We start from the raw sequence: 17,330 nt of genomic DNA, 5'->3' as shown, positions 1-17,330 counted from the left end.
GGAAGGAAGGAAGGAAGGAAGGAAGGAAGGAAGGAAGGAAGGAAGGAAGGAAGGAAGGAAGGAAGGAAGGGAGGGAGTCACACCAGTATTCACTCATTCAAATGAATGTTGCCTCTAGATGTTGTTTACACAGAAATTCCAGGGTTTATTCCAAAAACACTGACTTTGCTGAAAACCTTGTGCTTACCCCAGTGAAATTAGCTAACCTTCAAAGCTCATGAGTCAAGGCCCAGACTCCTACCCTGTGTCAAAGACACTTAGATTTTAATGTCTGGATTTTATAGCTATGACTGTGAGTTCTGCTCCAGTCATTGAGACCACAGCCCCATTACCTTGGAGTCCCACCTCATTAGGGTGAGTGGGTACAGTTAACTGAATTCCATCCACCCTGCAAGATCTATCTGGTTGTACTGTGTTTTCATGTGGTGAAAAGATGGAAACCGTTCCGAGCTCCCAGCTCCCCCTCTCTGATGAAGTCACTGCTCAGCTCACGCATCTCTGTTTATGGTTAAAACTCACCCAGGCATTTCCTGAGCGAGCGCTCCTCTGCGCACGGACGGCTCTTCCACTCGTCCTCACGAGGAATTAAGTCATTTTGCATTTTGGCCATCGCTGGAGTGACACCTGACATGTCTGTGGGCCCTTCCGATGGCTGGGCAGTGAAAGAAGCCTGTGTGACCATGGGGCTGTCACTTTCCCACTGGGAAACCAACAGACTCATTTTGCAGCCCACCAACCTCAGGTCAATTACCCTTGAGTGACTCACCAGGTACTTTGAGCCGCTGGTGACTCACAAACCCAGCTGGGGCCACAACCTTCACCTCAAGGGAAATCTGAGACTCTAACCTTCTAGACTGCCATATTCAGATCCCAAATTACATTTATGTATTTATATATTCATTCATTTGCAGTACTTGGGATCGTAGGCATTTGCTATTCTAGGCAAGTGCTGTCTCATGGAGCTGCGTTCCCAAACCTGTTTGAATTCCTTTTCTTGAGATAAAGTCTTGCTGCATAGCCAAAACTTCCAAGTAGCTGGAATTACAAGGAAGAGTCTTGCTGTAGTTGAACTGGGATTCACTGTTTAGTCTCAGGCTGGCCTCGAACTCACAGCAATCCTCCTACCTCTGCCTCCCAAGTGCCTGGCTCAGCTGATGCCTTTTGAGGTGAAAAGTTTTCTGTCTTCATCTGGTTATGTGTAATGCAGTTTTTGTTGTTATTGGTAGCGGGTTTTGTTGGTTGGTTCAGTTTTGTTTGAGGTTTTTAGGGTTGTTTTCTTTTAAGGCAGGATCTCACTCTGACGCTAAGTTGAGTTTTGTTGAGGTTTTTAGGGTTTTTCTGAGGCAGGATCTAACTCTAGTCCCAAGTTTATCTGGAACTCACTCTGTAATCTAGGTTGGCCTTGAACTTATGGTGATCCTCTTACCTCAGCCTCCAAAGTACTAGAATTAAAAGCATGAGCCAGCAGTGGGTTATTTTTTTGGAGGGGGGAATCATCTTATTTTTCCCCTATGAATCTCCTAAAGGGCAAAAACTCAAGGGGTTATAAAAATGGTTTCTGGCCTTGGTGACTCCCAGCTGGCAGAGGAGTTATGACAAGCGTTAATCCTCATCTCCCAACTCAGAGGGGACAGAGAGGTCAAGAGACCAGAGGGTGTGGAGGGAAGTGAGCAGTTCACAGAGATAATAGGGTGTACCACCAAGTGCCTGGCTGTATCTCTGTCAGACCCTAGGCTTTCCCTGGGAGACATGAAACCCACTGTGGGAGGTGAGCAGGAAGAAGACATGGTGTGGTCTAAATCTCCATGGGTTATCTGCTGTCTAGCTTAGTAGAATGTGTCATGAGAATAAAATTCTTACTACTCTCAAAGAATTAATAATGTAATTTACAAAAGAACAAATCCAAGTCCCTTTGCCCGACAGAAGATCGCAGTTTACAATCAGACAATTGATGGCAGTTCTCACACTATTGCAGATGCATTTCATGGAGACATGTGCGCTGGTCTGCTCCCTGGAAACATGATTCAGAAACTTTCGTTGTCTCCACATAACAAAGCCTGTTTTTACCATGGCATAGTGATTTGCATGGAGGTTGGGTTTTATTTAACTTTGTTTGTTTGTTTGGGTTTTTTTTTTTTTGTTTGTTTGTTTTTTTGAGGTAGGGTCTCACTCTAGCCCAGGCTGATCTGGAACTCACTCTGTAGTCTCAGGATGGGCTCTGGATGCCTTGGCATGGTTCAAAGCAACCCACGGGAGAGAAAGCCAAAAAAAAAAAAAAATCCAGCAAAATAAACTCTTCTACTAACAAGTGAGGTGTACAGGAAATTACCAATGGCAGCAGAGAAGTAGGAGAGGTCCAGAGTGTTTAGAGCCCACACAGGCTGGCAGAAGTGGCTCCAGCAGCGGCGGCACCAGGTCCGCGGGGCCACAGCGGCCAGGCTCGGCTTGAGCCGCAGGAAAAGCCAGGTGAGGGGATTTTCCACTCACACCGGAGCTCTTCGCAAACTTAAATCAGGGGACAGTTCTGGGTCAGACGCATAAGAACCACCACAGGGCCTAAGAGTAGCATTTAGTTTTAAGTTCTTATTGGAAAATTCTACCTGCAAAGCCAGACGCTTGGACAAGACTGTATTTGTACTGTTCAGAAGCCCCCTGGTCTAGTGGAGAGCTGGCCACAGAGACACCAAGAACCAGTTTTTCAGCCTTTGAACCAGTTGCCAGCTGTAAGCGTCCCTTGACCACATGGGGTATGGCTGGACTACACTCATGCTCAGTGCGCTGAAAACATAATGAAAAGCAAATAACAGCAACATTTTCCATGAATTTGATATTTAATATTTTCCAAAATAGAGTCGAAGCTGTGCTGGTAGGAGAAGTCATAAGCGTATCCAGCTTCAAACCACATATGCTGTGTGGCCGAGGCTGGAATCTGACACCCCACCTTGTCAGTCCTTAGGCAAGTGACACATGATTCTGGGTGTTCAACAGAATGTTTGAAAACTATCAATGCTGGCTGGAGAGGTTGTTTAGTGGTTAAGATGCTTGCCTGCAAAGCCAAAGGAACCAGGTTCGATTCTCCAGGCCCCCACGTAATCCAGATGCACAAGGCTGTGCATGTGTCTGGAGTTCATTTGCAGAGGCTAGAACTCCTGGCATACCCATTCTCTCTCCTCTCTCTCTCTTTTTGCCTGTTTTTCTTTCAAATAATTAAATTATAAAAAAAGAAATCAAGCTGGGTGTAGTGGTGCATGCCTTTAGTCCCAGCACTTGGGAGGCAAAGGTAGAAGGATTGCCATGAGTTCGAAGCCATCCAGAGACTGCAAAGTGAATTCCAGGTCAGCCTGAGCTAGAGCAAGACCCTACCTCAGGAAAAAAAGAAAAAAAAAATGCAGAGGCTAGAACCCCAGAGAGTCTGATCTCATGGGTGTGGGTAGGGCTTGGGCATCTAAAAGTGTTAAAACTCAGGGTCAGGGGGCCTGGGGAAATGGCTTAGCAGTTAAGGCATTTGCCTGCAAACCTTAAAGACCCCGGTTCAATTCCCAATGACCCATGTAAGCCAGATGCACAAGGGGGCACATGAGTCTGTAGTTCATTCACAGTGGCTGGAGGCCCTGGTGCGCCCATTCTCTTTCTCTCTGCCTCTCCCCACCCCACCTCTCTCTCTCTCTCTCTCTCTCTCTCTCTCTCTCTCTCTCTCTCTCTCAAATAAATAAATAAAACATTTAAAAAAATACTCAGGGTCAGGGGAATGTCTTAGTGGACAAAACATTGCCACATAAGCATGATCCCAGAACCCACGTAGATGCCTGGCAGGTGTGGCAGCCCCTGTCCTCCCAGATCTCAGGATGTGGGTGCAGAGGATGGCCAGGGAAAGCTAGGTAGACAAACCAGATCGGTGAACTCTGGATTCAAGTGAGAGTCCCTGCCTCAGTAAATAAGGTGAAGAGGGACAGAGAAAGACAGTCAGTGTCAGCCTCTGGCTTCCACATGCATGTGTACCCACACACACACATGTGCCTACATGCATGCATGCTCACACATGTGCACAAAATTCTGAGCTTCTAACTTAGCTCCCCTAAAGGTTACCTGCTTCTGATCTTCCCTCCTCAACCTCCTCATCCCCTCTGCCTACTCAAAAGCACCAAGATAGGGACCCCCAAAGGGGTTTCAAGCATCACTTTAAAAACACGCAGGGAAATGGGCATGGTGGCACACGCCTTTCATCCTTGGGTGGCAGAAGTAGGAGGATCTCTGTGAGTTCAAGGCCAGCCTGAGCTAGAATGAGACCCTACCTCGAAAACAAACAAAAAAATGGGGGGGCTGGAGAGATGGCTGAGCAGCTAAAGCACTTGCCTGCAAAGCCTAATAATGACCTGGGTTCTATTCCCCAGTGCCCATGTAAAACCAGATGGACAAAGCAGAGCATGCATCTAGACTTCATTTGCAGTAGCTAGAGGCCCTGGCACACCCATCCTCTTGGTCTGTCTCTTTCTTCTCTCTCTCTCTCTCTCCCTTTCTGTTTCCAAATTAATTAATTACACAAAACACAGACCCAGCCAGGTATGATGGCACGTGCCTTTAATCCCAGCACTTAAGAGACAGAGGTAGGAGGATCACTGTGAGCTTGAGGCCAACCTGGGACTACAGAGTGAGTTGCAGATCAGTCTGGGCTAGACCAAAACCCTACCTTGTAAAAACAAAAACAATAGCCGGGCATGATGGCAACACACCTTTAATCCCAGAGCTCAGGATGCAGAGGTAGGAGGATTGCTGTGAGTTCAAGGCCACCCCAAGACTACATAGTGAATTCCACATCAGCCTGGTCTAGAGTGAGAACCTACCTTAAAAAAAAAACAAAAACAATAGTGACAAAAAAAAAAAAAAGACACAGATCTAATACCCAGCTGGGCACCTCGTAAAAGGGCAGTGTGATCCAGGTGCCATGACCTGTTGGGGTGCCCAGGGGAATGCAGCCCATGGCTTCTGTGGCTGCCCATGAAGAGCACCAGGACTGTTCTATCCCAGTGTCCCCTTCCTGAGCTGTCTCTGTGCCTCGGTTCCAGCTCGGAGGCTTTCCGGAAGGGCGGGAGGAAAGGCGCTAAGAAGGTGATGATTGTCATCACGGACGGGGAGTCCCACGATAGCCCGGACCTGGAGAAGGTGATCCAGCACAGTGAGAAGGACAACGTGACCAGATACGCTGTGGCCGTAAGTCCCGCCTCTGCTCCCCCGGGGTTCCCTGCTACTCTAGAAGCTTTGCCCTCAACCTCCCCCCAGGGATTCCCCAAGCTCCGGCCCGCAAATGGACCTGCCGCCTTGTCCTCCTACGAGGACAAGTTGACACTGTCTAGCACCGCCACGCCAGCCTGTGCCAGACTTCATTTACTTTCCTTATCCAGAGAGATCCGAAAACCCAGAAAATCCCCCCCTCCATGCCCACCGTCTCCCAGAACCCCAGCTCAGCTCAAGGAGATAAGCCTCAATTTATCCCCCATCGCAGTTCCCTTCTCATTGCTAGGACCAAACACCCGAGCAGAAGCAGCCGATTTCCAGCTTTCAGTTTCAAGAAGTTTCACTGTAGCAGGGAACACATGACAGGAGCAGACAGCTGGGCATCACAGCTCCACGGCAGCAGGGAGGAAGTAGGGAGAGTGAGATTGCCAGCACTGGCAAGTGGAGCTGGACTGTAGAATCCCAAGCCCCGTCAGTGACACACCTCCCCCAGCAAGGCTCTGCCCACCAAGGGCTCCACCAGCAAGGGGTTAAGTATGAGATTTAATCACAACCACATGAGGCTACGAGGAACGTTTCACACTCAAACCACCGCAACCCCTCAAAGAGAATCGGCTTCAAAATGCAAGTGATACCTTGAAAAATAACCCCCCCATCCCCAGCCCACCTCAGGGTCCTCGGGGTCAGGGGCTGTAGGGTGTGTGAGGAAGACGGGTGCCATGTCCTGGTTTGTTGCCCCTGCCCTGTTCCCTGGCAGGTCCTGGGCTACTACAACCGCAGAGGCATCAACCCAGAAACTTTCCTGAATGAAATCAAATACATTGCCAGCGACCCAGATGACAAGCACTTCTTCAATGTCACCGATGAGGCGGCCCTGAAGGACATTGTGGATGCTCTCGGGGACAGGATCTTCAGCCTGGAAGGTCAGTCATGGGTTGTGTTGGGAAAACGCCATGGGAGGGGAAACCAATGCCACAAAACGCAATAGCGTGGCAGGAGTCCTTGCCTCACCAAGATTGCCAACCTCCCAGTGCTGACTGCGAGGCTAAGAACTTCATAAACGTGCCCGAAGGTGGTTCATATTCTGTCCGTTTGACTGCCGAGAACTCTCGGAAGGCGGGAGAGGTTTGAGCAAGGGTTTGCCAAACGTAGCAAACAGAAAACAGAGTGCTTGGGACAGAATTTGTCTTTAAAAAAAATATGCATTGTTTGTCTGGAGTTCAAATTTCACTGGGCACCCTCTATTTTATCTGGCAACCCTAGCCTGAACCCAGCAGGCTTGGCTCCATATCCTAAAACAAATCAGTCTGTACATGTCTCCTCCTTTTTACTCTACCACTTTGATACAAGCCAAGAATATAGTTTAGGGCTGGGACGGGACTCAGTTGGTAGAGTGCTTGCCCAGCATACACAAAGCCCTGGGTTCCATCCCCAGCACCACAGAAAGTAGACATGATAGCACACAGCTGTGACCCGTACGCAGGAAGATCATGAGTTCAAGGTCATCCTCAGCTGCATAGCAAGTTCGAGGCCAGTCTAGGCTACATGAAACCCTGTCTCAAAATAATAATAATAATAATAATAATAATAATAATAATAAAAAGTTTAGCTCATCAATAGGAAGGAAGCATCTGGGGAACCACAACAGAGAATTGCATTTGCATAGACCTCATTTGCACCCTACATCACTACAGTGGGCTCTTCCCACACCCGGTTCTGGGCATATGGGAAGGTCAGAAAAAGAAAAAAGAGGTTTGAGAAGTCTGTGGTACATGGAAATCACAAGCTACAAACACAGAAGAGAAACAAAAGTGACTATCCCAAGGCAGACACAAAGCTCCAGGTTGGGCTCTGACACCCACACCAGAAATCAAACGTCCCAACTGGTGGGATTCTCCTGAAAATTGTCACCTTCCAGCGATGAGATCTTAGTTGATGTGTTCACGGGCCCCTCTGTGGGGAGGACTTTCAGCCCACACCCATGGGTTTCCTCGTGTGAATCTATAGCAGAGACAAACCTCCCTCCTGCGGGTCGACTTGATGTTGAGGAAACGGCCTGCATTGCCTGCAGCCATGAATGAATACAGTGGGGAATTCCACTTATTCCTTCAATGTACATGATTTCCATCTTGTTTTCTTTTTTTAAGAAGTATTTATTTATTTATTTATTTAGGAGAGGGGGTCTGGAGGGATTGCTTAGCCATGAACGCATTTGCCTGCAAAACCAAAAGACCCAGGTTCAATTCCCCAGGACCCACATTAGCCAGATGCACAAGAGGGCACATGCATCTGGAGTTCGTTTGCAGTGGCTGGAAGCCCTGGCGTGCCCATTTTCTCTCCCCCGCTGCCTTTCTCTGTCAAATAAATAAATAAAAATATTTTTAAAAAATAAGAGAGAGAAAGAGAATTGGCACACCAGGGCCTCTACCCACTGCAACTGAATTCCAGATGCATGTGGCCCCTTGTGCATCTGGTTTTGCGTGGGTACTAGAGAATTAAACCTGGGTCCTGGGTTCTTAGGCTTTGCAGGCAAGTGCCTTAACCACTAAACCATTTCTCCAGACCTATTTTTAACGATTAATGCATTTTTAATGATTTCCACCACCCCCACACACGGTCACTTGGAAGTACGCATGAGTGTCTTGTAACATGACTTCCCCCACGCCGGCCCTTTGCCGCTCAGTGCTCCTAGAGGATGGAAGTCCTCTCTCGAAAGAGAACCCCAGGTCTAAACATGCCTGCCAGCCACACAACTGAGCCTCACCTGGTGCTATGCCAAGAAGCATGGTGCTAACACCTTTGTCCTCCTGTTTCAGGTACCAACAAGAACGAAACGTCCTTTGGGCTGGAGATGTCGCAGACCGGCTTTTCCTCACACGTGGTGGAGGTACCCTGTGAAGCCCTCACTCTCTGTCCCTCTCACCTGCTCCAGTCCTGAATCTGTCATCTCGCCTTTCTTGACTGTCTCATCTAGCATTCTTCTTTTAAAAAAATTTTCATTTATGTACTTATTTAGAGAGAATGGGCACACCAGCGCCTCCAGCCACTTCAAATGCCAAACTCATACGCCACCTTGTGCATCTGGCTTACATGGGTCCTGGAGAATCAAACCTGGGTCCTTAGGCTTTGCAGGCATGCACCTTAACTGCTGGACCATCTCTCCAGCCCTCATCTATCATTCTTTTATTTTAATTTTTTTATTAACAACTTCCATGATTATAAAAAAATACCCCATGGTGATAACCGCCCTCCCCCCACTTTACCCTTTGAAATTCCACTTTCCATCATACTCCCTCCCCATCTCAATCAGTCTCTCTTTTATTTTGATGTCATGATCTTTTCCTCCTCTTATGATGGTCTTGTGTAGGTAGTGTCATGTAGGTCACGAATATCCAGGCAATTTTAGGTCTGGAGGAAGCACATTGTAAGGAGTCCTGCCCTTCCTTTGGCTCTTACAATCTTTATGCCACCTCTTCTGCATTAGACCCTGAGCCTTGGAAGGTGTGATCGAGATGTTACTCAGTACTCCAGTCACTTCTTTCCAGCACTATGATACCTTCTGAGTCATCCCAAGGACATTGTCATCTGAAAAGAGCAGATTCTCTACCCAAAGGGAGAGTAGTGTTAATATGAGGGTATGAATATTAAGAGAAGTGCTTACTGTTTGATAAGCATAGCATATACATTTATCCAGACATCAGCAGATGTTACACCCCTAGGGCTCATGACTACCCTGGTTTTAAGTTTTCAGTATCAGGGATGTGTTCCTCATCTATCATTCTTGATGTCTCTCTGCCTGCCAGAATCTTCTGGGACCTGGAATGGGGAGAGTCAATGTCTTCAATTTATTTCTGTTGTCTCCAGTGCTTTTCAGAAGCCAAAAGCCCACACAGCCATTCACAAGGAGCAGGGTGCTGGAGGTCATTCCCCTCCACCCCCACCCTTGCCACACCCCACCGTCAAGGGTCCCATTTAGTCTAAAGAGTCTTGTGGAAAAAACAAAAAAACAGGCCAGGGTTGGAGAGATGGCTTAGCAGTTAAGGCGCTTGCCTGCAAAGCCTACGGACCCAGGTTTGACCCCCCCAGAACTCACGTGAGCCAGATGCACAAGGTGGTGCACACTTCGGGAGTTTATCTGAAGTGGCTATAGGCCCTGGAGTGTCAATTCTTGGCAGATTCTCTCTCTCTCTCTCATAAAAAAAAAAGGTCAAGGGACAGAAAAACAATTGCAAGAGCCTCCTAATGCAGTGCCTGGGATGAACTGTGTTACCAGGGCAAGTCCTGCGTTGATGTTGGGAGGGTATCCACAGGGGACAACTCTGGCAGCTGGCACCATGTCTATACAGACTCTGGTACTGCAGAGGTCTCATGCGAGCCTGGCCCATAGGGGAAGGACCCCAGGGTGTCACAAACAGCACGTGGTATCATGGGCTATATCTTTTTTAAAAAATAATATTTTTATTTATTTACTTATGTATTTGAGAAAGAGAAAGATATATATAGAGAGAGAGAATGGGCATGCCAGGGCCTCTAGACGCTGCAAACAAACTCCAGACGCATGCACCACCTTGTGCATCTGGCTTACATGGGCACCAGGGAATCGAACCTGGGTCCTTCGGCTTTGATGGCAAGCAACTGCTAGGACATCTCTCCCAGCTCAGGGGCTACGACTTCTTGAACCCTCACTCGCTGTAGATTTCGCCTGGGGCTAGTTTGGAAGGGGATCTAAAGCGTTAGGGAGAGTCAAAGTTGGTGTCTATGGAAATATTTCATAAACTGTAAAACCCCAGGGACCCCATATAGGGAAATATACCAGCAGGCCTGTATCCATTCCTGCTCTCCTGGGTGTGCTTCAGATGGGCAGGTGCCCGTGTGTGTGCGTCCTGATGAGGCTGGCATTATGGGCATGCCCAGGCCTCCTGATTAGCCAGAAAGGGCCTTGGGCCATACTGGTCATGTGTCTTCTCGTCCCGCCAAGCCTCTGTTGACTTCTATGAGGAGGACCGGGCAGCTGTCCTGGCCCCCAGCTCTGCCAATAGAAAAGTGGAGCCACCGAGAGTTTAAGTGACCTGCTGCCGCTGAAGCAAAATGACTGGGGAAAGTGTGAGCACCCCTCTTCCCTCTGTACCCGGTAGCTGCTCCTGAGAGGGACTCCCTGGGGCTGCAAGCCAGAAGTCCCAGATGGGCGGGAGGCGGGGGCACTCATGCCTCCCAGGCAGCATGCGGATGGACAGAAACGCGGTCCACTCTAGGATTTCCCCGGACTGTGTTGAACACAGCGAAATGCATGTGTAACTGACCCAGCTTCCCAGCAGCCCCAGTCCGGGTGCTCAGCGCTGGAAACTTTCCCCTAAGGACCCTGCGTCTCATCTCATGCTTGAAGAGCCCTGGGACATCAGCAGGTGGCATATGAAGCTATGATCTGTTCGCGTCCGGGAACCGGGCCACCTTAAATCAGAGAGCCCCACATAAGGACACGTGCCAGCAGGCCTGTATCAATGCCTGCTCCCCCGGGTGTGCTTTAGACAGACAGGTGCCACCAGCTCGGTGCAGACTTGGCATCAGGGAGCTTGGGCTGACTCTAGAAATGGGCCAACTGGCTCAGCATAGCAAGGGCTTATTGGCCCGGGTTGCCCCAGCTAAGACCTGAGACCTAGCTTGTCCATTCGGACGGTCGGTCAAGGTCATGACTGCCCTGTGCAGCTTCCACATACACCCCACAGTTGGTCCATTTCCCCAATCACAGGGATCATATCCCTGACTGCAAATTTTCATCTGAGCAGATATTTAAAGAGTCGGTGATTACATCTGAATCTGAGACTCTAGTATTATAAAATAAAACAACAAATAACTTTTTCAAATCCCAAGAAATTGTGTCATAGTGGGCTGTCTGGCACTGTGACCAGCCATCGGGTTTCTATTTTAGATCACAAGGTCTTCCAGTGCCAGGCCAACAGTGCCATCTTGATTAGCCACAGCCAGCCTGCCTTGGGAGCCCAGTGCCTCAGTTCTCAGGGTCAGCCACACTGCTGTGGGCGTAAGGGTAGCGCCAGGCTACTACGGACCCGGGGGCAGTGATCCAGCCTGTCAGCTTAGCCCTGAGTGTGTCCCAAACCCCAGTGAGTCCATGTTCTGAGCAAGCCAGGGTTCTCTGTCCAGAAGTGACCACAAAGGACCTGCATCAGCTACCTCCCAAAGATAGGCTAAGGGAGCCCAAAGCTCCCCTGGGGCTGTTCAGTTAGAAGAAAGACCCCTAGACCACTGGGGGGAAATAAATAAATAAATAAATAAAATATTTTTAAAGGGGGGAGGGAGTGGACTCAAGAATCTAGAACCGGGACCTTGAGGGAAGAAGGAGAAGATAGAGAGTTGCCACCCATTGGTGCCAGACCTCCTCCTACCCTGGGCTCGGTGGGGGGAGCTCCACTTTAACCCTGGTGCTCTGGGGTCTGTAAATCTATCCTAACCACTCACAGTGTTCAGGAGGAAGCAGCTTTATAGGGTGCACCTTGTCTACCCCCAAAATCATAACCCCTCCCTAACACGGGACAAGATGGCTGTTTCTGTGACCAGTGGGTGCCGTCCCTTTTGTCCTCCATACGATAAAGCAGACAGGACCAACCCAGCTCAGGTTGGAAACAGACCTCGATCATTCTTGGGGCTTCCTGTGGTCACACCCCCCCCCCCCCCCGCCCGGACGCCCCGCCTTCCAGTCCCCTGAGGCATAAGCTAGACAACAAGGCTTCCTGGCTATTTTATCTAAGGTTCTCAGTGGTTGAAGTCTTTCCCAAGAATTTGCTCTTGAACTAGCTTCACATGTCTGATTCTACCAGAGATGAGAGTAGCCGACCAATGATGGACAAGTGGAGGAGTCGGTCCCTGGTTCTTCAAAGTGGACTCTCCCGCCCGTCGGTTTGGGCAAACCATAAAGACCGTCCCCTTGTATCTGTGAGGGGAGGAGGATGTGGTTCCCTGTTGGGGGGAGGTCTCCCCCCGCACCTACAGACAGCTCATCCCTGTCTCTCTCCTCCGGGCACCCAGTCTTGCCAATCGAAACCCAACAAGAGCTAGAAGGTTAAAAAAAAAAATAATAGCTGGCATCTGTACCCTAACTTCATGACTATCTGGCTGTGTAGGCTCCGAGGCATTGTTTCACCTCTCTGGACTTCAGTCTTAGGGAAACAGCTGAGAACGATCCATGGGAATGAATCTTGAGGCTTGGAACTGAAGTGTTATTTTTGAGACTCATGGAGAAATCAAGTAGGGTTTTCTGAGAATTCCTTCCTAACCTCACAGTGCATTCAACTCCCACCAAGGACCCTCAGAATAGCCTGTCTTCTCCATCAGAACAGTTCTCATCACAATGGCAGTGGCGCCTTTACAGGGGAGACGGGATTTTACTTACCCCACATGCCCTGGAGGTCTTTGTGGGTGATTAATGAACTACCAAGTACCAAGGATACGTTGGCCAAGCGCTGTGCTGGGGATGAAGGATGCTAATTCTTCTAACTAATGCTAATTCCTTTTTTTAATGATTCTATGGTGTGTTTTGCTAGTGCACCGGTATCTCCATCAGTAATGGGTCTCGAGTAAGCATGTTGCTTGCAGCTGTGGTAACTTATGTTCAAGAGAACACTGGTGGATCCATACACCCAATGTGATGTGGTGCAGCATGTCCCCAGCATGTAGAGAGAAAGGTTACGAACACGTCAGTCTTTTCTGGAACTAACTTCTACTAAAGACTTAGAGTCAGCATAGTCCTTCAGTGACTGTGTACGTTCATCCAGAAGACAGTCACCTTGCATGAAGGTTTCAAGATCATATAGTGATTTGTTGATTCTGTGACCCGGTTCTGTGGAAAATTGTATGTTCTTTTTCTTTTTAATATTTTTTGTTTATTTTTATTTGACAGCGACAGACAGAGAGAGAAAGAGGCAGATAGAGAGAGAGAATGGGCGCACCAGGGCCTCCAGCCACTGCAAACGAACTCCAGACACGTGCGCCCCCTTGTGCATCTGGCTAACGTGGGTCCTGGGGAACCGAGCCTCGAACCGGGGTCCTTAGGCTTCACAGGCAAGCACTTAACCACTAAGCCATCTCCCCAGCCCTGTTCTTACTTTTTCTAGAGTTGGATCTTTTACTCGTTTCTTCCTCCAGACTCATGCTGTATAGTTTCACACGTAACGTTTTCACAGCCACCTCTTTGTCTGTCAGTTGCGACCTCTCTCGTTGGCACTCAGACATAACGCCCGTCGGGGGAGGCACTGTGCAGACTGCGCTGTCGGTGGGGCTGACAAGCTGGCCCCCAGCCCCATTTGCTCTCCGTGTCTTTAGGGTTAGTCACCAGGTGAATCTCAGTAGGTTGAGGTACTATGGCCACGGCCATGGTGCCGCTGTGCATGTAGCCCTGCTCCCCTGCCTTCGGCATCCTGGGCACGCTGTGTGCTCCTCCTTCAAATTTCATGCGTTTATACACTTCTGAGCCCCCAGTGCTGGCATAACCATGCTTGCTTAAGACCACCTATTTCACTTGGAAAATAGCCCAGGTTCTCACAGTGCCATCTTCTACAGGCCTCACATTGCCTTTGCATGCCAACCTCATAATGTCCCTATCCTCAGTAAGGCTCTCCCTGCGCCCAACCCACTCACTATGGAGAAAGACCTCCCACTGCTCCCACGATGCCGGTTATGGTGGCAGAGATGAGAGATAGGCACTACCCTTGGCCCTGTGCTTGTGAATCCAAACGTCCTGATCCCAATGGAGTTCTAAAACTCCACACAAGCGAGTCAGGGTGGCCTTGCCAACAGGATCCAGGCAGCTGGGTGTAGCCAGCCCTTCTTTAGACCATGCAGAGCTCCCGCCTGTCTGCAAAGCCACAAGCGCCTCTTCCAAGGCCTCTGCAGAAGCCAAGAAACATGGTCTATATTCATGACCCCGGACTTGACAAGTAGACAGAAAGAAAGACAAGCCCTCCTCCCAGAGACCCTCAGGTGGGAAACTAGAAATAGGATCCATGTGAAGATTTGGAAAACATCTAGCATCTTTTCTCATCTGCCCTACCTACCCTCCTCCAGAAGACCCAGCCCCGTCTCTGGGTGCTGGGTGACCCTGGGCAAGCCCCCGCCCCTCCCTCTGAATCTCAGCTGCTGATTGGTCAAGTGCAGATCATGAACAAGCAGTCTCCTCCGGAGAATGTACACTATGAAGAATGGAGCAAGGGATGTGAGCCATCACTCCAGCCCCAAACATCCTTTTTTTTAATAAAAGAAAATTAAGGTGAACTAAGGAGATGGCTCAGTTGGTAAAGTGCTTGCCACTCAAGCCTGAGAACCTGAGTTTAGATCTCCAGACCCCACATAAAAATCTGGGCATGGGGCTGGAGGGATGGCTTAGTGGTTAAGGAATTTGCCTGCAAAGCCAAAGGACCTAGGTTCTATTCCCCAGGACACACGTTAGCCAGTTGCACAAGGGGCGCCTCTGCCTGGAGTTTGTTTGCAGTGGCTGGAGGCCAATGTGCCCTCTCTGTCTTTCTCTGTCAAATAAATAAATATAAAAAATAAATCTGGTCATGATTACACACTTTAATCCCAGTGCTAGAAAGGTGGAGACGGGGATCCCAGGCACTTGTTGGCTAGCTAGTCTAGCTGAGTTGGTGAGCTCCAGGTTCAGTAAGAGATTCTGTCTCAAAAAATAAAGTGGCGTGCAATGGAAGCAGATGCCTGGCACTGACTTCTGGCCTCCACATGAACATACAGGTGCATAGGCGCCAATAATCACCCACATGTGCCCATGCTTACACAACCATGCCTACACACAGGTACACCACACACGCATGTAAATGCAAAAAAAAAAAAAAAAAAAAAATGCCAGACATGGTGGTTCACACCTTTAACCCCAGCACTTGGGAGGTAGAGGTAGGAGGACGGCCGTAAGTTTGAGGCCACCCTGAGACTACATAGCAAATTCCAGGTCAGCCTGAGCCACACTGAGACTGTACCTCGAAAAGCCAAAAAAAAGGGGGGGCTGAAGAGATGGCTCAGTGGTTAAAGACACTTGCTTGCAAAGCCTGATACCCTGAGTTTGATTCCCCAGGACCCACGTAAGCCAGATGCGCAAGGTGGCGCACGCACCTGGAGTTCGTTTGCAGCAGCTGGAGGCCCTAGCATGCCCATTCTCTCCCTCTCTCTCTCTCTCTCTCTCTCTCTCATCTATCTACCTATCTGCCTCTCTCTCACTCTCTCAAATAAATAAAAAGAGAAACAAAACCAGTGAGAAGTCCCTGGGAAGCAGGGTCTGAGGCTTTATCCCTCTCTGCTGCCAGGACGGGATTCTGCTCGGAGCTGTGGGAGCTTATGACTGGAACGGGGCCGTGCTGAAGGAAACGAGCGCGGGCAAGGTGATTCCTCACCGAGAGTCCTACCTCAAGGAGTTTCCCGAGGAGCTCAAGAACCATGGCGCTTACCTGGGTGAGGCCGCAGCAGGGTGGATGGTGACAGAGGCCCAGGAGGGTCCCGAAGTGAGGGCGCCTGAATCAGCACCTGGCCTGGGCCAACGGTTCCAGGCCCGGGTACAGGGCCTGTGGCTGGCTCCTATGACAGTCAAGTCAGTGCTCACCATTCCTTTCATTCAGTAGTCCTCTTGGCTTTGTAGTACCGCGGGCCAAACCCGGAGCCTTGTGTATGTGCCAAGCATATGCTCTGCCACTGAGCTACGAACTCAGCCCCCACCTTGTCTTCTCAATTTTTATTAACATTTTCCATGATTATAAAAAAATATCCCATGGTAATACTCTCCCTCCCCCCACTTTCCCCTTTGAAATTCCATTCTTCATCATACCCCCTCCCCATCTCAATCAGTCTCTCTTTTATCTTGATGTCATGATCTTTTCCTCCTCTTATGATGGTCTTGGGTAGGTAGTGTCAGGCACTGTGAGGTCATGGATGTCCAGGCCATTTTGTGTCTGGGGGGAGCACGTTGTAAGGAGTCCTACCCTTCCTTTGGCTCTTACATTCTTTCCGCCACCTCTTCCGCATTAGACCCTGAGCCTTGGAAGATGTGATCGAGATATTATTCAGTACTCCAGTCACTTCTTTCCAGCACCATGATACCTTCTGAGTCATTCCAAGGTCACTTCCATCTGAAAAGACAAGCTTCTCTACCCAAAATGAGAGTAGCATTAATATAAGGGTATGAATATTAAGAGAAGAACTTACTGGGCAGTTTGATAAGCATAGTATATACACTTACCCAGACATCAGCAGACGTTACACCCCTAGGGCTCATGACTACCCCTGTTTTAGGTTTTCAGTATCAGGGATGTATTCCCTCCCATGGAGCAGGCCTCTGGTCCACCATGATAGATGTGCCACTCTTGCACCCGTTGGCTCATTTGGCCTGCTCAGCCCCCTTTTATTACTCCAACATGCACAAGTGAGGCAGAAGTCGCTGCCCTTCCTCGTGCCTGGCTGAGCACCCAGCACCAGAGAGAGACCAGCCTGTTTCCTCCTGCGGCAGGGTACACGGTGACGTCGGTCATGTCCTCCAGGCAGGGGCGAGTGTATGTGGCCGGAGCCCCCAGGTTCAACCACACGGGCAAAGTCATCCTGTTCACCATGCACAACAACCGAAGCCTCACCATCCACCAGGCTCTGCGGGGCGAGCAGGTAATGCTGAGCAGGCAGTGGTGGGCGGGCCAGGGGTGAGGGGTGGAGTCAGTCCCAGGTTGACCAGAAGGCCCTCTCAACAGGAAGGTTCTACACCTACAAGTGTCCTCCCCAGGTAGAGGACTGGGTTCACATCCTCACTGTGGTTGAATGTGTCTGCAGAAGTGGTTTCTTCCTTTTATTTGGGGGTGGGGGGGTCGATTTAGGGTCTCACTCTAGCCCAGGCTGACCTGGAATTCACTATGTAGTCTCAGGGTGGCCTTGAACTCACAATGATTCCCCTACCTCTGCCTCCCGAGTGCTGGGATGAAAGGCGTGCGCCACCATGCCCAGCTCCAGAAGTGGTTTCTTACTGCCTTGAAACAACCATGGAGCCCATGTTGTCCCTTTCCCACGAAGCCAGGCCTGGCTCCCTGTGACAGGGAGATCCTCGG

General features: G+C 49.6%; 1 protein-coding gene and 1 pseudogene across 1 annotated transcript in view; one reads left to right on the top strand and one right to left on the bottom strand.

Annotated features, from left to right (window-relative positions):
• Itga11 (integrin subunit alpha 11) overlaps positions 1–17,330 on the top strand; it is a 131,733-nt gene that overhangs the window by 77,870 nt on the left and 36,533 nt on the right. Inside the window, exons 8-12 of the mRNA XM_045160360.1 lie at positions 5,064–5,208; positions 5,990–6,155; positions 8,049–8,119; positions 15,555–15,699; positions 16,748–16,896. Of these exons, the coding sequence (XP_045016295.1) occupies positions 5,064–5,208; positions 5,990–6,155; positions 8,049–8,119; positions 15,555–15,699; positions 16,748–16,896 (676 nt within the window). The remainder of the gene's footprint in view (positions 1–5,063; positions 5,209–5,989; positions 6,156–8,048; positions 8,120–15,554; positions 15,700–16,747; positions 16,897–17,330) is intronic.
• LOC105944326 lies at positions 12,942–13,823 on the bottom strand (annotated as a pseudogene).

The sequence above is a fragment of the Jaculus jaculus genome, chromosome 10 (assembly GCF_020740685.1).
Source record: "Jaculus jaculus isolate mJacJac1 chromosome 10, mJacJac1.mat.Y.cur, whole genome shotgun sequence".
Lineage (NCBI taxonomy): Eukaryota > Metazoa > Chordata > Mammalia > Rodentia > Dipodidae > Jaculus > Jaculus jaculus.
This window is presented reverse-complemented; position numbering and strand designations above follow the sequence as displayed.